General features: G+C 39.7%; 2 protein-coding genes across 3 annotated transcripts; one reads left to right on the forward strand and one right to left on the reverse strand.

The window, feature by feature from the left end:
- The first annotated feature begins 755 nt into the window (after positions 1 to 755).
- LOC110975315 (sodium/potassium-transporting ATPase subunit beta-1-interacting protein 1-like) lies at positions 756 to 19,101 on the forward strand. 2 transcript variants are annotated; one of them, XM_022227705.2, is made up of 7 exons: positions 756 to 1,108; positions 9,593 to 9,730; positions 11,460 to 11,543; positions 11,999 to 12,208; positions 12,989 to 13,049; positions 14,167 to 14,260; positions 14,493 to 19,101. In XM_022227705.2, exons 1-7 carry the CDS (start codon positions 1,055 to 1,057, stop codon positions 14,509 to 14,511), a joined length of 660 nt encoding a protein of 219 aa, XP_022083397.1. In that variant the 5' UTR covers positions 756 to 1,054; the 3' UTR covers positions 14,512 to 19,101. The 2 variants fall into 2 exon arrangements, with proteins under 2 accessions (XP_022083397.1, XP_086989065.1); XM_087132939.1 differs by lacking the exon at positions 756 to 1,108 and adding an exon at positions 5,528 to 5,662.
- Positions 19,102 to 20,467: 1,366 nt separating this feature from the next.
- Positions 20,468 to 23,621, reverse strand: LOC110975314 (clavesin-2-like). The gene is made up of 5 exons (XM_022227704.2): positions 23,426 to 23,621; positions 22,144 to 22,747; positions 21,766 to 21,876; positions 21,347 to 21,552; positions 20,468 to 21,224 (listed from the first exon to the last, which is right to left on the reverse strand). The coding sequence occupies exons 2-5, from the start codon at positions 22,720 to 22,722 to the stop codon at positions 21,125 to 21,127; spliced, it is 996 nt and encodes a 331-aa protein (XP_022083396.2). The 5' UTR covers positions 22,723 to 22,747; positions 23,426 to 23,621; the 3' UTR covers positions 20,468 to 21,124.
- Positions 23,622 to 23,838: the final 217 nt, after the last annotated feature.

The raw sequence follows: 23,838 nt of genomic DNA on the forward strand, positions 1-23,838 counted from the left end.
AGTTATTTCACAACGGGTCGCCTGACTTTTTCTTCAAAAAGTCTTATTTCCCCACAAGGTCATTTGAATGTATGCTTTTGGATATTTTTTTTCTTATTTAATACGAGGACTGTCGTCAAACACGATCCCTCCGATTATGCTTCGACTGAATGAAACCAAATATTTGGAAAATTCAAAATTTACAGCCCGGTTTCCAGCAAAGATATAGCTACGCGGCACTACGCTGTGTTCTTTCTTCCATGGGTTTCCAGTGTCCGTGTTTGGCTACCGTGGAACGGTTCGCCCCACCCCAGCCCAGGTTGGACGACGTCTACATTAGTCGCCATGTAGTCTTGGCCCAAGACGTTAGTGATAGATAGTTGTTTTATTTCTGTTGAAGAGCGCCCTTGCACAACTAGTTTTTTAACTGCATCCGAATCTGTTGTCTAGAGCTAGGTCCACACTCCATTGGAAATGTGTGGAAACGCATAGACAATAGACCTAGCCGTAGCTCTGGAAGCCAGTTTCGGACACGGCCTTAGTGCGAGCTGGCGCATGAGTCGTTAGGTGGCGCACTCTGCACGGTGTCCACTAACAAGGACTAACGTCTTGAAACCGAGACTAGTCGTAATGTAATTTAGACGTCGTCCAACCTGGGCTCCCTCCCCCAATCGGGCCCTGTGTTGGCGACGAGCGAACCACGAATTATGCAGGGCGCCACCACTTGATAAAACTGACAACATTTTTCTCTGCCAAGTAATAAGTATTATTAATTTTTTCATTTCCCCCATCTACGGTTTAAGTTACTGGCCGTTTTCGTAAGATAAATTAATTTATTCCTGTAAATTTGGAAGTTAATTATTAACTTGCGCAATTTGAAAAATAATTTGTAAATTATAGAACTACATCGGTGGAATTTTCTCAACCCTTGACCCAAAGTATGTGGCGCGTAGGTAAACAATCCATATCAATGATGAAAATGAGTAAGCTGATCAAGATGTAGGAAGCTTGATGGTGAAGAAGGTCGCGGTTGGAGGAAGCGATTACAGCATTTAAAATACAGATTTCTGTCAAGATGGGATGCTGTACGGCGAGATGTACGCTGATGACCATATGTGCGCTGCAAATGGTGAGTTTTAATGTTTATTCTGCCAGAGTTTATGAAGTGGTGCTCCAACTTACTTGGGTTGGCCGGGCCGGCCGTGTTGAATGAAGTGTGTTGTTGGCATCGAGTGCAAGCATCGACCAGGTGACTGTCACGTAAAATAAACATGCATGATGCGTTTAGGCCCGACATGCCTGATACATGTACCGGTGCAATTGTACATGACATTGTACAACCATGGTAATGCTCTCGTGATAAACTCATGACCAGAATTGCCCAAAAATCTGAAATACTGTTGGCTTTTCAGGCACATTTGAGCAGTTTAAACTTTATTTAGTTCTTTTCAGTGTTCCTTTATCAAAATTCATGCAACCTACGTGTATCGGGTGAGCCCAGTTTCTCTTTATTCAAGTTTTAGCATGGGCCTAGGGGCTTACTTGTTTTTTGTAATCATGGACATGGCACTTAATACACGTAGCTAGACCTAGGTGATGTATACATGCTGTTTATCGTCAAAAATTACATACATCGGCCTATATAGTATATTGCGTAGGTTTGTACATTCATCTTTCTATTCTAAAATTTGTGGAGAGAAATTTTAATAACATACATGCGTACCAATATGCGTACCTTTGTATTTTGATCGCCATTGATTGTGATGTTTAACATTGTATTGAATTAATCGTTAATTGTGTATTTCCTTTTCAGTTTCACTTTCTTTATTTACTTGAACCTACATTTTTTAATTTTGTCAAAATTCAAAGCAAATTGTGTTTCATCTTTCAATTTACATGTACATCAAAGTCTGTAATCAGTCTGGTCGATATATCTAGAGCTTCCAACAAGAAAAACCAAAAATAAGTAGGGTTGCATGATATACGTGTACGTGTACATGCCCATGTCCGTGCAGGCACAACATCGAGTGCATACATGCATGTACAGCATGAGACAAATTGAGAAGTTGTGAAGGTGTGACTCTTTCAGGAACTGTGGACATGTATATGTTGGAAGATGATCACATTTTTGCATAATTCACACTTTTGTGCCAACTGTAGGGAGCAAACTGACATAGGTATTGATGTACATCATCTAAATGACTTCTTATCTCAAAGGTACACAGAAATTAATGTGAAATGCAGTCAGCCTGGCCCACAGGACAAGTCCACGGGTTACGCAATGTCGCATGTTACACCTTTTTATAATTGGGATCATGGCTAGCAAAGTAACAGCATTTAACATTAACACAGTCATATACCACTATGTTTCTGTGTTACTACATGTAAATAGTTTGGTGATTAATTCAATAATAAATGTGTCATCCGAAACAATGGGATATTTTACACATGCTACAGAATTGTGTTGTCTTTGTAAAGGACAATAAGCGTACATTTTCCCCACACGTCCGGAATGGTTTCATTGATTGCTTTGTCCAGACTAGGCAGTATACCTACGTGTACGTGTACTGTGGTATTGAAGTACTAGCACCAATATCATTATTGCATAACAAAGGATTACAGATGGTGGGTGCATCTTGCTGACCATATGGCTGTGTGATAGGGACCTACTGTATCAATACCATGAATACTGTCCTTGTTGTTCCAGACATCACTCTGAGTGAATGTACAAAGGTGGTGTACGTGTACAAATACATGTATGTATGTTATTTTCAATCCCGTTTTGGTACACATGTGAATTGACCTGTACTGAGGCCTTGACCTCAAGCTTTCTTTTTTTTTTGTAACTGGCCGGCTGGGCAAGTTAACTTATTTTTGCTACCTGCAGGAATTTTTACTGGTCACTTGAATATTTTGTATATGTACATGTAGCGGTGTATGTGTCCAAACCAATTTTTTTAACCACTGCTAGTGTGGAGATGCAATATCAAAGTTCACAAGTGGAAGATTCAAAACTGTTACAATTAATGATTTCTAGTGTACCGTAGCGGTATATTTTGATTGCCTTTTGTCCTTTTGTGTTGTGCACATGTGCATGTACACTCACGTATGCACATCACTAAGCCAAAGTTTCTTATTACATAACATTTGAAAAAAGTGACATGCCGGTACCAGCAGGTACTGTACATGTAGTAATTTTGGGTGTTTTTGGCACCCTTTTTTAAGATTATAAAATGTACTGATTCATTTTGCAGCTACATAAAGCTGTTTGTGTACAGTAGTGATATTGGGAGGTTGGAAATATGCACGACACTTACCCCGGGACAAGGGTACTACGTGAACCACATAAATGTACATGTATGTAGTTCATTTGTCTACCGTGCATGTGTAATTTTCTGTTCAACATTTTTGCACAACATTCAAACTACAGTAGACCCCAGGGCAGGGACTTTCATTCTTGAAAGGGTAAGGCAATTTCTCGTTTGCAAAGGGCACTTGTGTGAGAATATCAACTTGTCTATGGGGACATTTCAATGGGCATTGAGGCAAAGATCAGGGGCATCGAGGCGATTGCCTCCGATGCCTCTGTGAAATTCCCGCCCTGAGACACACTTTTCCGCTACTTGCAATTTCACATTTTCCCAAAGAAACTTCAGGATTGTGCCTTCAAAGAAGGGTACATGTTAGTTGGGAAACTGGAAGCATGATGACTTTTAGGGGAGGGGGTCCTTATTGAAAGAACTTCCACAATTGTCTCACCAAAACTAGTTCCGTTTTGTGACCAGCAAAAAGTTCATAAAAGCACCAAGCTCACTTCAAAATGCCACTTTCAGTAATTGGCTTACTGCATTTGACATATACATGACAAATTTCAGGACGGTTGAATTTGAAAGTCACTACATGTACTATGGAGGCATGGAAGCGACACATCCAAGCAACTTTTTACATGTACATGTATGTTGCAAAGAAGAGAATAAGATACAATTACATCAACAGAACATGACCCCAGTGCCCCCGCACATTCACCTTATTGCAGGTGTTTTGTGCACAAAAATGCACAGCTTGTAAAAATATTAGTTTTGCCCTAGTTGAAAGGAGACCATTGTTCCCATGTCTCAACAGTAGGCTCAGTAGCCTACAATCCCCTACTCAGATTCTGTGGGAAAAGTACACTCAGATTAAATTTCCTGAAGCTGCACACAAAGGGATTGTAAGGGCATTTGATTTCCACTTATCATTCCCTTGTCACTTCAGGGTACAATGAGCAACCACTGTACTGTGCATGAGTGCAAGAACCAGTCTACAGAAATCACTTTAGCAGGACACACAGCCAGCCACAATACTGCTTTGTGTTCTTCAAAGCCTCTAACCTATCCAGAAATAAAGGTTTCAGCGGTCACAACGTGTGGCTCAAACAAAAATTTCGACCACTTCCTGTCTGGGATGTAAATTCTATCGGCAATAGTTTACAAATTTGACTTCCTGAGATATTATCCGACTTGATAAATATTTGCAGTTTGATTTCATACACAGGAGGTGCAGTTCATACAACTGCCAGTTTTGCAGTTGTCCAAACAAGGACAGGACAAATGCAAAATTTATGAATGTCCATACAGTAATGGTGCATTACCACTGTACATCATGTACATAGTACCGGTACATATACATGTAATGTTCTGATACCCGTGGTGCGATAGATTGTAGATTCAAAACAATATTTGTCTTCGTTTTGTATTTACACTCCCTGTAAAGTTACAATTTTCAGATTGGAACTTAGATGCTCCTGTCAGGTGATCCTCATGCGTCACCATGTGTGTCTGTGGTGCTGATTGTCTTTTCAACTGTGATAAATGGAAATAAATCGAAGTAATCAATACATTTATGATGTACAGTTTACTATCATTTGCACAGATCTAATTACAAAATGCACGACAAGTTTTACAACAAAGTCACAAACGAAGGGTTGAGTCAGATTGAGTACATGGATCTTCAACCCCAAGCTTGCTAGGTTTCATCGAATATTCCACTGTATGGCAAATATTCAGCCTTCAAAGCTTCCAGCATAGAAATTTTTTTTATTGGTACAAGAAACAACCCATTAAGATCATGACAATTTAACTTTAAAGAACTACACTGTAGTCCATAAGTGGATGAAGAAATGTTACACATATGTACATGTACATACATGTACGTGTACATGTAAAAGGCAATTTCGGTTGCAAAGAAACTCAGTTCTTTTACATAACCTTTCATTCACTGTTCTACAAATATACATGTACATATGTACATGTATGTGTTTGGCACCGGCCTACAAAACCTACGTGTACATACTGGTACCCAATTGTACATGTGCATCACACAGTACAGGTTTGCAGTCAATTATAATGGCTAAACTGCCTACACGTATTATGAATGTACCGTAATCTGTCATAAAAGCAAGCAAGGCCATAACTGATGACAAATCATCCAAGTATTCAGGTACGGTACTCCTCATTATCAACGACAATATCATGGACAGCAATTGACCACCACAATGGCCGTGCAGTACACCCACTTGGAGACGATGAACCCAAATTAAACAGCAGTTTCAGTGCCAAAGTACTACTGGGCCATGACTGTCAAGTTTTGTTTCTGTGCCAAAAAGTGACCAGAAAGTGATGTTTCATTTGTCAATAACATTGTGGTGAGTCATGTCCACACTAAATGAGACAATGTAGACATTGTTTTAATGTAATTAAACCACTGGAATTTAGTCCCGGGCAATTTCACGGTGTCGGATGTGCCAGGTACATTTGAGACACTTCAACGGTGTGGATTATGAGACTTATAATCCTCAAGCTGAAGCAGATTTTCATTGTGATAAAAGGCGTCAGCTAGTTGGAACATTGATTGAGTAAAACAATTACCCACTCAGCATTACTGTATGACCCTTGTAGAAACTGACTCAAAACACCATGGTATCGGACGTACATGTACATGTACATGTGCATGTACCAACATGTACATGTATGTTGTAAAACCCAGTCCCAGTCAGCCAAACCTACATGTACTGCTACGGTACATGTACATGTACCGGTACATGTACGTGTAGCCCCGTAGGTGTGTAAGCACCGGCCTTTTTCACATTATCCCAGTTGTCATGTCCTCAAAGTGAACATAACAAGAGAGACAAATGTCACATCTTCCTTTTTTTCTAAGGAATGGTATTCCTGTTCTTGTCTCAAAAAATCAACTATTTTGTAGAGGGTAATGTACATGTATAACCCTATGTACATGTACTTGTATAAATGTAGTGTCTTTTACTATAGGTAGGCACTGGACCTAATCCATCAAATTTCAATTCTCCCCGGACAGTCCACATTTTTCTTGCTAAAAGGTTCACCACTAGCTTCATGGTCTTTGTTAATTTGCTGGACCTGTTACACATAGCTTACATGACATCATCAGTATTGTTGCCATGACAATGTCCACTGAATGCCCCGGCAGTGTTTCGGGCCTCTGGACCATGCCCATCATAATCCATCAACAGCTGGTCACTTCAGGCCTTCTGAACTGAGTCCATGAAAATCCACCAGAATAGTGGAAATTGATTTTGATGGCTTTGGGGCAGTTAGGGGTAATATGGGGAACTCATGTACATGTACTATACCTGAATATTCACCTGGCATCAGCAATTAATAATTTAATAATGAGTCACCTGGAAACCAAATGCACAGGTGGATGTAACATCAGTAGACAGGCATGACTGACAGGGGTGGAGCCCCAATAATAAACAGCTTATCCAACTATGTGATGGTCCAGTATTCATGATGTACCAGTATACATGTACCGGTACATGTAAGTACCGGGTACATGGTACTTTGGACTCCCTCCACAGTACATACAGGGAGTACTGCATTTTGGATTTGTACAAATGTAATTAAATGGGAAATTGACGAACTGGTCCAATGTAAATAAGGCTCACATACGTGTAGAAATGACACATTTGAGGTGCAGATAGAGTGCTGACTGTCATTGACAATGGCTTAGGGAGACTACTATGGTAGTGCATGTACTTTACTGGGCCTTAGTAGGAAAAGTGGTACTACAGTGTATTAATGCCACAAAACAGGTTTTTTTACATCGCAGAGTACAGTACTCTTGTGTTGCTAAAGAAGTGGAACAAAGAGACCATGGTACTGCTGTACACGTAAAAATTCATTTCAATTGACACCTCTCAGAAAACACTGCAAAATGTGGATGGTACAGGAAAAACCCTACAATACTTTCAGATCCAAGTTGAAGAACACCAGTGCTTCTGAAGAGCCACTCTATTTAGTCAAGACTGCTTATTTATTATGGATAATAGACTGAAAACAGGATAACCAAAAGAGCACCTCTCAGGAAAACATGTTTTTTATCTGATTTTTATCTGTTCAAGTAAATATGGAAGCGTCCAAATCGAAGGCAGTGTCATTTGTCTTCAGAGCTCAACTATAACAAGCTTAAAATTGTTTTTTGTTTGGCACGCACAAGAGTTTATCCACTATGAACACAGGGCAAGGGTTTCCCTCGTTTCCTGCGTTTTCTCCGAATGACGTAATCTACATTCAGAATTCGCATCTCGCCTTGAAAAAAAACCGTTTAAGCTTGTTATAGTTGAGTTCTGAAGACAAATGACACTGCATCCATATTTATTTGAACAGATAAAATCAGAGAAAACATGTTTTACTTGAGGTGCTCTTTAAAAAAAGGACTGTACATGTTCATGTATGTTACAAACAAAATTCAAAACTTTCAGTCTGAGCATAGTATGGAGCATGCATGAACATCATGCTCATTATCAGATCATGATATCAGTTTTTCAACTGATCACGCAAGAAAATGCCATGCTAAAATTCATTTTTGGTCACAGCCCAAAGCATGGCTCTCCGTCTTCATGTGCACTGGTTTATTTACAGTGTATATTGTATAAAAGGAGCCTGGGATATATTCAGGGCACCAGTGCATACAGGCATAAAACTGTACAGAATCAATGAGCAGTTATCACAGAAATTACATGTACATGTATACATGCATGTGTGGCAGGTACTGTAGATGTACATGTACTAATATTACATGGCTTGAGATTGGATAGTCTATGTTAGCTCCCCGAGGTATTGGGAGTTGACAAACTAGTTCCCGAGGCGAACTGTCCAATCGAAATAAGCCATGTTATATTTGTTTTATTATATTGTATCTCATACATACAATGTATGTTATGTAATAACCTCTGAAGATAGAATCATTATCATTGATTTGTTTCCATGAACTGTTATTTTGTTCCTTAGGTCCAAACACACTTCATCTTTTTCGATTTACATTTATTTTACACACAAGAATGCATGTAGACCGTTGCAACATGTAGGCTGGTGCCACCACAAGTGCACAGAACACCCGGGCAACAGTTGCTGGATTTTCTGCCTGCGCATGTGTTTTTTAACTGTCACCCGGGTAGTAAGTCGGGCAACAGTTAAAAATGCATGCATATAAATTTACTCCTTGCATGAACGATCGCGTGTGCTTTAACAAACAGCAAAAATAGTGGCTGGTGCCTGACCGCAAATGCACCAATGAGAGTTCAGCGATCCGACATAAATATGTATGAGGTACATGTACAATAATACCTTATATTGATATATGTCCTGTACTACATGTACATACTTAATTATCGCACATACGTAATTATCTCATGCACATTTGTTTTAGAGAACGCTTATGGCCCCAACACGTCTTTAAACAAACAACCTGCCCCAGGAATTTCGTGGCCACGTTCTGTCACAGTTTACAACACACGAAGTATGCAACGAGCATTCTGCGCTCCAAAGCCTGAAATCTGGAAATTGTCTGTGATTCACGTCGTCATCTGTGAATTTCATGTGGATGGTTAAAAACGATATTTGACCATCCACTTACCGGCAGGGTTTTTAACTACTGAATGTGTACTGTACAAATACTGTATACAAAAAGTACATATATTTTTAACTCCATGCTTGATATTCAACACACATGTACATGTACGTACATGTACACGTATGATACATGTACATTCATCTTGTTTAAGAGCAGATCGAATGCTTTACATGTGTGGAATGCCTCATTTTCCTTTTTTCACTTTTTCTTATGCACTAACAGTGGAAGATTGAGTGTCACATGGGGAAGGTGCAAAGGGGGCTTTATCCTCAACACCCTCCCTCCCCTTTGGGAAAAATTAATAAGTAAAGTCGGGAAAAAATTGAGAAAAAGCAAGACAAACAAACGAGGAAAGTGCCCCAGAAGATCTGGGATTAAAATTGCCAATTTGTTTGAAATGTGCCATTTACATGTACATATGTACATGTACCGCACATGTACATGTACCAGTACATGTACATGTATATATATTCGTGTATCTCAGAATTGACTACTTCCACCGTTGACACTTTGTCAGTTAATTGCCTCCCTCTCTTCTTCCCTTCCCTTCCTCCTCCCTCCCCTTCCCCCCAAAAATCCCATTTTACATGAGAAATTGTTGTATCAATACATGTATGATGTATGATGAAAGTGCTTTCACAGCCAACAGGAGATAATAGTACTGTGTTTGTTTCTTCCACAGCTTGCTTCAGTGGAGCGGTTCGTCTTTGATATAGTTGGTTACATGTGGACGCCGGTGCTGGTCGGGGTCATTGACATCATCATCATCTTGTTTGGCATATTTGGCATTCACCAGTACAGGCCCAAGTTTATTTACCTGGTGAGTGGTGTGGAATATGACGACCTTTACCCTCTGTCTCCCTCCCTTCCTGCCCCCTCCCCCAGGGAGGGTCTCTGGTTTGTGCGGAATGGATGAGAACCTGTTGCTATAAAATGAAAAGGGACAATCAGTCAAAGTATGAAGGTGTCAGTTTGCATTGCACCATTCAGATCGGCACAGATTAAAAAAAAAGATCCCTCAAATCCTCATGGGCCAGTCTGTTATTTCTAATGGTCCTTGGGGGTAGAGGCCTACATGTGTAAAGTGTGTTTGAATTCTGTGGATGGAACAAAGGGATCAGAGCACCGTTCCTTGAACTCTAATTTACAAATGTAAGTATTTTAACATTTTGTTGTTTTTTTGGGCTTGATCACATTTTGCCTCATGTGTATAAGTTAATGTACAGGACTACACACGTTCTCTGTATTTGTAATGCACATTGTATGCTCAGGCAAAGCAAACTGGGTTTTTTTGTCATTGTTCAAACTGAAAAGTTACACCATCTGTCGAAAATCAGTCATAATTTAGGGTACATTTACAGTGGACATGTACATTTAGAGCTGTTTGAATTGTAGCCCCGATCCTATTTTCATACGTGTACAATATAATGGTTGTTGTAATTTGCATTGCAAATTATCCATGTGTGCACATTTACATAATAGTACGCACATGTACTGTGTGGTACCTGTACATGAGGTTGTGTGGACCATGCATAATAATAGGAAGAAGGACATTTATAAGACGCCCTCTCCAGCAACAAGCTGCTCATGGGCACAGTATGAAGATGTTCCAAAATTACATATTGCATTAAGAAATTAAAATAACTATACACACTGAAACAGTAAGTACTGTACATGTATGCCATATTTAAGCTTGAATATGAAATTGATAGAATAAACACACGCACAAATTGAGTAACAGTATACGTACTGGGTAAGCAAATTAAAACATTAACCTTAAACTTGAGTTAGAAAAAAGACAGTAACAGTAGCAGTAGCAGAAATAATTAAGCAGATCAACGGAACCAACCAACTAGCTATCCAAAAACATGACGTGATCCTACCCCCCCAAAAAAAAATCATTACAAAGCAATGGAAGTAAATACTCTCTGAAAAAATACAGTTTTTAGTTTTGCTATGTATGTTTCATGTACTATATACGGTATCATGTATGTTACACTGTACGTGTACGTGGAGATGTCGCAGTCTTAAATGGTACACGGCTACATGTGTACATGTACCACGGATATCAATGCTATCGGCACTCTGTGTTCACAGACAGGTACTGTACATGTACAGTGCCCATACATGTACCAGCAGGCTTCTGCCCTATTGTCAAGAATTTGGCAAGGCAGACAGCTGCTGGCAGGGAGATAGGACAGACGTGGTCAATAAATTCTTACTTAACACCTTGTCAAGGGGATTCTTATCTCCGCCTGTCAATTAGAATTCTATGGATGGACATATGGTTCATTCTGTCAGTGCTGCTGTCCAGTCTGTCATGCCCTTTCACCATAATTGTGCCTGAAACCATCTCAGCTGCCATTGCATTACATGTAATTAGGATAAGCTTGCAGTTACACCTTGTAGGAAATATCAGTATTGTGAGTCCTGCAGTCCTTAAAGAGTGAACTTAACGGACATTGTTTGTATTGACTTTTTGAGATTTCTGATGTTAATCCGCAACAATGTATACCTTTTTTTTTTTTACTTCTTTGTTACTTCTCCAGTATGGCATTTGGCACATCCTTTGGATAGGATGGAACATCTTTGTTATTTGTCTGTACCTGGAAGCTGGAGTCCTCACATTACAGGTCAGTGCACTTTTGTGCCTTGCATTCAAGCCAAACAAAAAAATACACGTTCGTGTAGATGTGTTTGTCGCTACCCTAGCAAAGCTACAGGTGAGATAACCACAAAGAACCTGTATCTCTTCACTGGGAAAAATTGATAAAACAAAGTTTAGAGTGGATTACGCTCTTTCTTGTCAGATATGTTACGGGGCATACATATATAACGCAAGTTTCCTCCATGCTAACATGCATTACCTTTCAACCATGTGGGCCCTCCCTGTGTTTGCCTGACTCTTTTCTTCTTGTAGTCATGTTCCTGACTTCTGGCATAGAAAGCTTTGGCCTTCCAAAAAGGAAGCCTTTATTGTCATTGAAAAATTGAATGTAAAATGTAACTGAATAAATCAACCAACAGTCGGTTAATCGAGTAACCGAATATTACTCAGCCCTAATCTGAGTGTGCATTTCTTCCACAGAAAAACAGCAATATCCTAAACATGGGTACCAACGCCAACAGCTGGTGGCTGTCACACGGCTTTGGCTGCAATGTGACAACCAGATCCACCACCACCTTCATTGACAGCACTAAGGTGGAAGAGAATGACGAGGTGTTAGCTGTGCAGGGCTGCGTGCTGGACGGGCGGTACACAGAGGTCATACATGCAGGCGTGCAGATCTTATTAGCGGTAAAAAAAAAACAACACAGCCCAGTTTTGTAGACTAACCCGAGAGCCACCCTAACTGCGATGGCACCGCACTCACAGGCGCACTCTTAACGTTCATGTATATTTGGCAAATTGCGATATCTTATTGGTCGAAGAAGTATGTGATGTGATCAAACCATCTGTCCATGATCGGTTTACTACTGCAGTAACAGAACTTTTTAATTCTAGGTTCCGAATCACGCTTTACAGCTACTAACCAGAAATTATTGCTAAGCAGAATTATGGGCCAAGCAGAACTCAGCTGAGAACCAGTCTGAAGTTGTATGCACTTGACATTTTGGTTGGTAAATGACATTTTGGCTGGTAACCTGTCTTTTCGTAACCATATTTTTTGTACTTATGGGAGGAAATGTCTTTGGGTAGTAGTGCTTGGACATTGATACCAGGTTTTTTTCCTGTTTGTTCACATTTGCAGTGTGGTATGCAGACACCGCTCATGTGGTGAATGTTTTCCATACCACAGGAAAGATTAACACTGAGCTTTCCAAGAACTATTTTGATTTATTTTAACAACACCAAAGTCACAAGTTCTCAGCTGATAAAGACTTGATTTTAAAGTGATTCCAGGACACCCAAGGACTCCAGAAAGAAAAGATTTACATGTATAGGCTATTTTCTGAAAATCTTACTATACTCAAAGCATTACTATACTATTGATTTGTAAATACGGTATTTCAAATACGGGCTGATTTTACACCCTGACCTCTGAAAAGACATCATTTCTGTGTTTGTTTAATGCAGATAATGGGAATAATTGGTGCTGTTTTGGTAAATGTCAAGTTTGCAGAGGAAGAAGATAGTTGTAAGTACCGTACACAAATATTTTCCCTTGTTAAAATTAAGGGTGGAACCTAAGCCTCATTTTCTGCATTACATGCAGATCAGGTACTTCTCAGCATTTCAGCATATTCATCGTTTGGGAGCACGCAGGAGCCATGGTGTTTGTGCATCCGTGTATGCCTCCCAAGTCACCCTGGCCAATCAGAACATAAGGGAAGGAAAACAGAGCGGGCTCGGTGTTTCCAAAAAGCAAGGTCATTTGGGCACAAAGCATGCGCACAAGTCCGCGTAGGGGCATGCTGATAGGGCAGACGTCGCGCGCACATCGGGATGAGTTTGGATGCGCTTCATTTTGGGCATGCGGTGTTGGAATACCGAACTGGATCATTGTAGCCTACAGAGCAACCCATGAAATGGCTGGAGCTAGTGAGCCAATGCCTGGCCTCCGAGTGAATCTAGGGTGCGTTCGAGCAAGCTACTTGTGTTAACACGAGTATTCTCCCAAAGCACATGAGCGGCAGGAGTATGCCCCACGGATCAGCGGGAGTATACTCCCCATCATGCAGGAGTATACTCCTGACTTGGGAGTAATGCATGCACGTCGTCACTTGTGTTGAGTAACCGCACGAATGCACCTGATGTGTCCACTCATGGTGTGGCCTAGTTGGGAAGTGGGTTGGGGAAAGAAATAGTATTGTACATTCATTTTTTTTCCATCACAGGTCCCTTCGTAACACCATTCATTTAGGAAACAAGGTGAACAGTGACAAAAGACTGTTTTTTCACAGTTCATTTTAATAACTTGTCAGTTACGTAGCTTAAGACTGGATGACTTGTGATGGACTTGAAGGCACTTGTGAAAGACTCAGAATGAATCCTGAATTTGGCATGAGATCCAAGATTGATAGGTGATATATGCATAGAAATTGACTCCTAAAAGTCTCAAAGGGATACAAAGCAAAATGGAAAAGTGTCTGGTTTTGTGTTTTGGTGAGTGTTTGACGAATGAGGATGCATTACAGCTGGGCTTGAGCCACCGCTGATCAGACCACCGCTGGTTAAGCCACCGCTGATCAAGCCACTACTGATACCATTTTTTAGCAATGTCAATATCTTTACATCCTCTTTCCCACATCCAGTTGATTTTATCGGGGGGTTTGAATCCAACTATGCCAGCTACAATTCACATGCCCAGGAGAAGGAGTCTGATGTCCCTATGCAACCAGTCTACATGTGAGTGCAGTCTTCAAGATTCTGTTTCTCTAATTATGAATATTTATAGGACACCCAAATAAATCTTTGTCTAATTGGTGAATTGGCGATCATGAGCCATTGAATTACTGATGATGCAGGGCTAAATCTAAATAAATTTTGCACAAGAAAATCTTATTCACACCTCAAAAACCCTCTGGTACATGTACCTGTTGTATTGTAATGTATTTGGCTTTTTAATTCTGATTTATAGACACAGAGGCATCCACTGATCAGATCTCAGCTGCTGTAACCATGGAGATGGAGATGATTCCCATGGTGACCGTGTCTCAGATTGAATCAGGGCCAAGGTGCACTTCCCCCCCGCCGTGGTAACAAACATAATTGACTAATTTTATGCTGATGGGAGATGTGATAGTACTGCTTCATGCGTTCCACTGCCAAGCTAGAATGGAGTGTTCTAGAATTCACCCCGGGACTTTATAATTATTACACGTAGTCTTTATAAAAGAGTTAAAACAGCCAGAGGCAGGGAAAGCCATTATGCTTGCTGTTGTCACTTGGCTCATCACCGGCGTTTTGCTACTCAGGCAAGCTGTTGAGGTCTTGACCCTTTGTGTATGTTATAATGAGACCATCAATCTATTCAGGATTTTCTGTCTCCAAATATCCCCAAATTTTGCCTCCAAGTATCCTCAAGTTTTGGGCAGAGTATTCCTGCTAGTGTCAACCTCCTATGAAGTGCCCTGCCGTATTTGGCCTTTTTGAACTCAAGTTTGAGAGGGGTTCGTCATTAGATGATAAGTATGTAGTACAACGTGTCAAGCATAGCAATGATTGATTTACCACAAAAGAAAGGCGGACCACTGAGGAAGTGGGGGCGTGGCCTTGGCTTAAAGGGGAGCGTCATGACAACAGTGGATTAACCCTAACCCTGCCAGACGCAGCACAGTCCATCAGGGGAAAAAGTCTCATGCACTGGGAAATCAACAACAGCCGAACAAACTGGCCGTGTTGATACAATGGAAGCTAGTCCTATTGAACCATGCCACTGTTGGATCTTTTGGTGACTGGCAACCATAGACTCCCAGGCTGTTTGGCCTCTAAGAGAGTAGGACCTGTTGGATCTTGTTACACTGGGCAGGCACAAATGATGCCAATGATGAGTCTAGCAGGGTTTGTAGCCAAAGTAGGATGGGGGTTAGGGTTAATGACTGCTACATGTATCTCATATGATTGCCATCACTGACATGAGAGTGACCATTCAGACCAGAGTGTGGACGCTCACAAACTTGACTGGGAACGGGTTGATCTTCAGGTTTTTTCCCAAATCATGCGGAGGTTAAATCAAGATTTCATAGGCGAGTTTTGTGAACTAACACAGAGTGCTTCTTCATGAACCGTGGTCTACCAGCTCCTTCAAAATTCAGCAGAAGGTGTCAAAAGATTTTGTAGGATTGAGGAAGAATACAGCAACCACTATAGGGTGTGGTTGGTTTCCGACAAAGTGGTTGAGTTTTGACAATACAGGAAGGTTGGAAGGAAAGATGTAGGAGCTCATTAGAAAGCTAGAACACCGCATGACTGTACATACGTGTATGCAAATGATACGTTGCTATGGAATACCTTATCTGTATATATTACATGTAAATACATTACATGTAGAATTGCGTTGGAGATCTCATTTGTAAACAGTTCACACAAAATGTATTTATTTTTGTGTATATTTTCTTGGAAGCTTGTGAACACGCTCGTGCCTGTACATGTAGATGTGTAAAAAGTGTGTGTGTTTGTCAGAAAAGTATGAGCGCTGTTCAGTGCATATTATCTGGTTTGTCCATTTACAAATATGGCGAAGTCAAAGAGAGGAATTTCTCCTTTCATTCAGAAGATATATATTTTTTTTCGTCTTTTTTCAGGTGGAATAGTAAACAAAACCCAAATTATGCTGCTGTATGGGCAAAAGTGAAAAGAAGTCACAACTTTGCCATCAGTTAAATTTCTGTCTGATAAAAGCTAGATAGGAATTGGGAAAAGCCTGGAAAAACTGAAAACTGATGGTGCGTTAACTTTTTGTGGCACCGTTAAAGAAGAGTACTGAATGCACAGATAAGTTCTGGATGGACCTGAATTCACTCCAAGTTACTTTATCTCACCTGTAGATGAAAAGGAACACAAACAACAGTTGAAGTGCCACAATGTTTGCCATTGCAAAGAATATTAAAAGCGAAACTTTGTTGTTGGAGCAATTGTTAATGCAAATGTCTAAAGAATTCCCTACCATTTTTGTACGATTTGTTCAGTTTGTATTCAGTGTATATTTGTGATTTCACTTTAAACAAAAAAAAGATGTGCAAATGTGCAAACACTAAATGAGAATTTCTCCAGAAAGGGGTAGAGGCTTTCCAAACTTATTTTTGGTCAGAATACAAAGAAAGACAGTAGATTGGAAGATGCAGCTGGTTGTCTCAAAATGGAGATGTGTTTAACACAAATCAGCAAAGTAAACTTCAACTGAAATGGGTATCTTCAGTAACTATGTGATAAACGCTAGCGTATTCATTGGCTTCCATTTTGAGACATTTGTGAAGTGACACAAATCACCAACAATGGGCAGTAACTACATGTACCGTATTGTGAAAGTTGACATTTTTGTGCTTTCTGTTGTAGTCAGATAGATATTTGATTTCTGCAGGCCAAACTTGAAATTTTATACACAAAGAAAATATGACACCATCTTGGGTGCAGACATAATTTTGAACACAAAGATGATTTGACGCCAACCTTGGTGGAGACATTCTTGAATTAATATTCATGTTGTAGAACATAATTAAAAAAAGATTGAATGTATTCTGAATAATGTACATGTACTCTAAATGCAATGTGCACACAATAGACAGCTACAGTACTTTTTATCACGAGTAGGATGCATTAATCATCAGCAAAATTCATGTGCAGCGCAAATGCGCATGGCTGCCGGTGTTTAGACAAAGCAAAACAAATTACTTATTTGCTAATAGGTTAGCACAGTTTTAGAATATAGATGCACATATGCAGATAGTCATGGAAAATCTCCATGGAAGTTTTCCCTTAGTCCGTGGAGAAGCAGGTGTCACTTTGCACAGCGAGTCAGTGCTGGAGATATTTTGTAAATCACTTCATGGCTGCACAGTAGTACATGTAATTTACCAAATACATTTATATGGTGTAATACTTGTACATGTAAATAACTTCACAATATATTCAAGAACAAACTAACTCTTTGATATTTACATGTGCATGTATACCCGTATACAGGTTAACACCTAGATATGTATATGGCCAGTACTGTTTACATTTTCTTGTACATGTATATACATATCAAGTTCATGTACGGTTATGATTTTGTAAGAAGACCTCAATCTTTTCCAGACGTTAACTTGAGAAGGAACAATTTTGGCACAGAATTTACTGGTACTAATTAACTACTGTTGGTAGTAGGGTGGTGTTTATACTGAATGGGACAGTTCTGTGTATTTGTAATAATTAATGTTAAAGTCACATCTAGAAATTAAAGTGCAATGTTTGTGTAGGCTGCGTTAATTTTTTTTTGGTACCAATTTTTTTTTTGTTCACTTAGAATTTGTAGTTTTGGTTGAATGATATATTTTTACCTGTTTTGGAAGAACAGCAATATACAATTACAAGAAATTTTCTTGTAACTACATGTACAGTGCTAGTGTGAGTTAATTAATCCTGTATCTTAGTTCCAGTACACCTTCTTTGCTTTTTAAGATGGTACTTTTTATGTCTGTCTGAGCAAACCGAAATACTGACCATGTTCTGATAGTGTGTGGAGAGTTTTGTAATACCGTCTTTGTTAACACAGCATTTTAGATCACAGATGCATATATTGTCTACTTTTGTTATAAAGAATTGTCCAAACAAATGGTATTGTAAAGAATGAATTCTTAAAATTCCAATTTCTTGAACTCTTCTGTCATAGAGTTTCCATTCTTTTTATGACAAAGTCCTGGTTACAACAAAGTGATTTGACTGGTCCTTGTAACTTTGCTTTAACAATAGTAGATGTGATGTGCAAATAGCCGTACAAAATTTTGAGTTTTGAATAGGTTTGTGCACAATTTCAGATGCACCCAGCAGTCTTCACTGTGCAGTTTAGGATCGTGCTCTGGTAATTACAAACAGCTCTGTGAACTTACGAAACAAACTGCAAGGAAGTTGCACAAGATGAGTAAATGATGCCAAAAAATGCTTTACATGTACCGGTACCTTTAGTGCCTTCCTTGTGTGCATAACTGCATCTTTTCCAACCCTTCGAGATCCATCTAAACCTACCAGTAGGTTTGAAGGATTTTGTAGGGTTGACAAAGGGAGACCAAGGCCGTTTTCCAATACTCAACTTCGGTTCCGTCTCAGGCTTCTCGAGCTGTAAGCGCACTAATTAGTCCAATAGTGCCACAAAACATCATATAAGATGCAAGAGAGCCAAAACTTACAGTTATCCAATTTGATTTAAACGCTTCAGGCCCACAATCGGGGATTGGTTTCGGGGACGAAGCCCGAGACGGAGACTAACTAAGCTGAGTATTGGAAAACGGCCACAGCCTCTGCTACTCTACATGGGAATTGGCGTCTTGTGTGAAAGAATGTTGCAGTGGTTTCCAACACAGTGGTGGAGTTAGGATGATTCATGATGGTCAGGAGTAGACTATCAGGACCGTATGCTTTGTCACTCTGTACTGATCAGATTCGGAATCCAAAATGGGATCTCGGTAATGGAGCACATTTATAAGGGGATGTTTATGGAAATCCATCACGATTCAAAATAAAATGCAAAGTACTGATGTTTGATAGAGAAATGGCTTCACCTGTTTTTATTATTTGGATCATTTGACTTTGGTTCAATGATAAATAGTGCATAAAATGGTATTACACAAATCTACATACATGTACATGGAGACTTTCCAATACAACTACCAGCTTACAGTACATGCTCTACATGTATTAAACATTTTCATTTTTTTCTTTTGAATTTTGGTGAATTCATTGCACAATATCATCATGCAAATAACAGTTACTTAGAATATACACATATATACTAAATTGCACTCATTTTTTGTAATTATTTTTAATGGATGGATCATTTGAAGTCAAATTAATGTGCTGAACATTTACTAATTATAGTCATTAAATTATTAAATAAAAATTACAATATTGCACAAAATGGCTTCACACACGATAAAATGCTGCACAGAAACATATTGCACGACCATCAATATAAATACATTGGATATAAACCTTTTGTGGTTTAGCAACTCGTATGTATGGATTAAAATTGGGGGAAATGAATTCAAAGAGTTATTTAACTTCATTGTAACTTGTAAGAGATTCTAATACTGAGAAATGATCGATGGGAGGTCTACTGCTGGAAAATAATTGCATATGTTTCCTGATTTCAAAAAAAGTCATTCATTACCGATTTGCAAAATAGGCCAAATTTTTTCTTCCCAATGTTAGCACAAGAGTTACATGTGTAACTCTTGTTACATGTGTAACTCATCTAGAACCTGAAATGTTTTAGTTTTGCTCCAACTCGTAAATTTTTACCGTCATGTTTTGATTTGTCTGATAGCTGACAGTTTTTTCTCTTTTGAAAGAGTGGAATATAACTATAAGCCATCGTTTAGCTGTAGCCCTAGTGAACAGATGACATCACATTCAACATGCAGCACAGGTACTGAACACATCCTAGTCTTGATTTTCTTGAAAAAAATTTAGCATAATTTTTGAGCACGGATGATACCAGCTGCCCATGGCTTCACCCAGCAAGAAAATTTCCCACAGAAATGTCAGTAGGATGCATCGTACAAGATTCATTATATGCAACATAAAATTTTCCATATTTATCTGTCTTCATTTGCATGCGTCATGAAGCATGCCGCATGTAGATACAACAGAGTGTTCTGTCAACGTGGTCAATGTAATATATCAGAGAGGTAATTTATTAGCTTTGGTCCATATTCATGAAAGACATCAGTCTCTTCCACCGTCACCGTGAATTGTCTTATTATTTTTTGACCGCTCAACATCTTTGAAAAATACCACGTGTGCTTACAATTGAAGTTACTAATAGGCATTTTCTAGGGGTTGCCTAAAATAAAAAAATTACCATGTGGCATGTCCATATTACAGATTTGAATTTAGAATGCAAAAAGCACAAGCTCACTCAAGTGGGGAATTTTAATCAGAAACAAGAATAAGCATCCAGACAACAAAATCCAAAAATGCAAACTTCCATTCAACTTTAAATCACTAGGACAACTTTTCATCTGAATGTGCACAGACTGGCAATGGCAGTAGCGTTCAAAGCTCTGTCACCAATATCTGTCCTTTCTGAGCCATGCTTTCCTGACCTCTAACCAGAAATGTGTTTGTAGCATCAGAGCAGATACTTGGAACATGTTTAAGGTGGCCAGCAATGATTTCGTTATCTAATTAAGCGAAACAAATTACAAAAATAGCAGATGCCATTGTTGGCAAACCCTGCATTTTCTATTTTTTGGTAATATTCGTCAAGTTACTTACAATTGCTGCTAGCTCTTTCGTTCCTTTGACATGGGCATAACTGCAGTCACAACCAACTAAAGCAGAAACATATTTCTGGTTGCGATTGCAAAAACACGCCCAGCATAAATTCCAAAGGAAACACAGAATTCCCCTTCAGCAAGAAGAGTGTTTCCATGCATGGTAAGTCATTGGATGTACATGTACGTACTGTAACTCATATTTTGTAGAAGATTCTTTTGAAAGCTTCAGCACATTCATCCAATCACTATTCAAATTTCTGGTTGATTTGTATCAAAATCATACTTTTCCAAGCCACTATTCCAGGGAGATAAGGGGCTTACTGTCTGTTGACTTCTGCTCTGTACTGCTGACTTCCAGTGTAGCAATGTTGGAGCAGCTGGAAGGAAGGTCAGACCTGCATGAATGTTCATGAAGGAAAGTTAAATAAAAATTAGACGAAATAAGGATCTTAAGTTTGCATGTTCAGGCATGAAAGCTGGATGGTAATCAGATATTCAAATGAACAAATTGCCCAACCTTTCCAATTCCTCATCCGAAGTAGAGCTGATCCCATGGTGCACCGGGGCAGTGTTATGCAAATTAGGCTTGAAGTTGCAGCCAATCAGCTTCTTGGCCCAGGAGAAGTGATTGTATGGTGGGTTAGACCCGCCCAGTTCGGCTGGCAGCATTTCTTTGTGTATCTCTGCGTGGAGGGTGGACAGGTTGTTTCCATGGAGATATATCTGCAAGAAAGGACAAAATCAAACATCTGCAGGGAGACTGAGATTCTCTCGAAAAATTTTCATCAAAAAAGTTTTGTTAAATTTTAAGATTGTTTTGGTTCAATGGCTGCATTATGTAAGAATCATAATCCTGAGACTAACTTTCACAAACGACGCAACAAAGTCACTTTTTCAAGCAAAATATCCAAAATCTTCATCCAAATGTTGTCCGACCTTTCTTCTTGTGGAGTCTTTTAGGAAGGGCTTGCAGATCCTGAGAGCGCCATCAATGTACCATGGCTGATTGATCATATGAAGGCCGCCAAGACGACCAGGAAAACTGTCCTAAAAAAGAAGGGGGAATAAACGTCAGAAGTGCAATGTACAAGAATCCAAGCAGCAAGATCAAGTGAAAAAAAAATGTTTCTGGGAAAAAGTCTGTTGGAAAAAGATGACAAACTCACGGACCCACTTGCTTAGCCACGTAGTTTCAATAAAGAATCAAGGATTTTGTGACTCTCAAGAAGTGTGCAAGGGGGTTAGTGGAAATTTCAGACACTAACATTTTCGGCAAAGGTCATATTGCCATGATGTTTATGTACATTAGCTCACCTGAAAGATCTCAATTGTAAGTTTCATTGTGGTCGGGTTGAGATATGAGACTAATTGTTTGAATGTCGCCCCAGTCCAGTCGATGATCACATTGAAACCGTTGACCTGGGCGTCTTCGTCCTCCAGCATAAATTCCAAACTCAGCATCAAGGCTTGCAGGATATGGAAATAACTGAAGAGCCATTCTTCCCAGTGTGCGACAAAGAAGACTATGATCCGGCGGCCAAAGGGGTCCATGTTTTCCAAGACAGCTGGAAATCCCCCGAGGAGAGACTCACGGATGCTGGTGTCCTCGGCTGAGATGTTGGCCAGGAGAGGGGCTTTCTTCCAGCGGATGTCAAAGTACCTTGCCAGAAGTTTAAATGCCTCAGTGACATCAAATTTCCTGGCACGCAGGAAGCGGAGGACAAATGCATCGTCGGTGCGCAAGAAACGCACGTCCGGTCTAGTGACGACCAGGTCGCGGACGGCTTGGATGGAGGCATCTCGGGTGGACGTGTCCTCGTTCAGCTCTTGCTGGGCCTTTTGCCAAGTCTCCAGGGAAAGTTTGGAAGAAGGTGGCAACTGATGATAGCTCATGGCTAGGACCGTCAAAGGTAAACACCTGATGGAAAAATTGCCATTAGAATGAGCAAAAAAACAAGTTGATTCTCGTGCTTCTTAAGCCTTCTTTTCGCCCCATCTCCTGTTCCTTTTAGTGCAGGTTTGTCACGCCGGTTGCCTCTTTTGTAATTTGCACAATATGTGTATTTCAGCTCTTCAGTTACTAGGTTCCTTATTTCACAATTTACTGATATGTTTTTGTTAGCATAAGATAGGGTGATACCTCCATGAGACACAACATTTTAAAAGCGTCCGCAAGAAAGTTAAAAAATCAACTTCCATCTACTACCTTGGAAAAATTTGCCATCTTGGAAATAAAAAAGGAAACTTCAAGAAAAAGGGCCACTCCCATCCTTCAAAATTCTAGATGAGATATAACTTTCATTTTTGATAGGCCTATTGCCATAAGTGAGTTTGGTTTTAAAAAATAATAATGATTGGTACATGTATATTCATGAACTGAGCAGACAAAGATAGGGTTCCATCACCAGCATCCGTGGGATACCAATAATATGGGCTGATACCGTATCATTATCAATCAATAACCAATCAGCCTGAACCTGTGTCTATGCCAGTGCATTCGTATGGATACATGTAAGTTGTAACGGGTAACCATCTCAATATCATCATGATCACTTGTTTTGGTGACATTTGTCCTAGTCTGACAAAAATAACCTACCTTGAATTCAACGAAGAGAATAAATTTTAAAGAATGGCTATCACTGCATCGCTCATCCTGATTCCGTCCCTTTTGCACATTTTCACACACATCATCTCATGACAACATCGGGTGATCCTGTACATGTACAATATTTGCATATGAGCTGCATCATCCAGGATGACCTTCGCTCTCTCCGCGGGCACTACACTAAGCCACTAATTGAGCCTCACCGCGTTCTTTTTTCCCAAGCAGTTAATGTTACTTTTTCTACTTTGCTTCATCCACATTCTCACCGCGTTCTTATGCAATTGAGCAAAAATAAACCGTACACCTTGGAACAATTATCTCACGTGTTATGCCTTTAAATGCAACATTATACAAAATGGATTTCAAAGTTTTAAAAGGATTTTTTCCTACCTCCATGCCCTCTC

Source organism: Acanthaster planci, linkage group LG02 (assembly GCF_054643075.1).
Source record: "Acanthaster planci isolate LZ-2023a linkage group LG02, COTS_SCS, whole genome shotgun sequence".
NCBI classification, from domain to species: domain Eukaryota; kingdom Metazoa; phylum Echinodermata; class Asteroidea; order Valvatida; family Acanthasteridae; genus Acanthaster; species Acanthaster planci.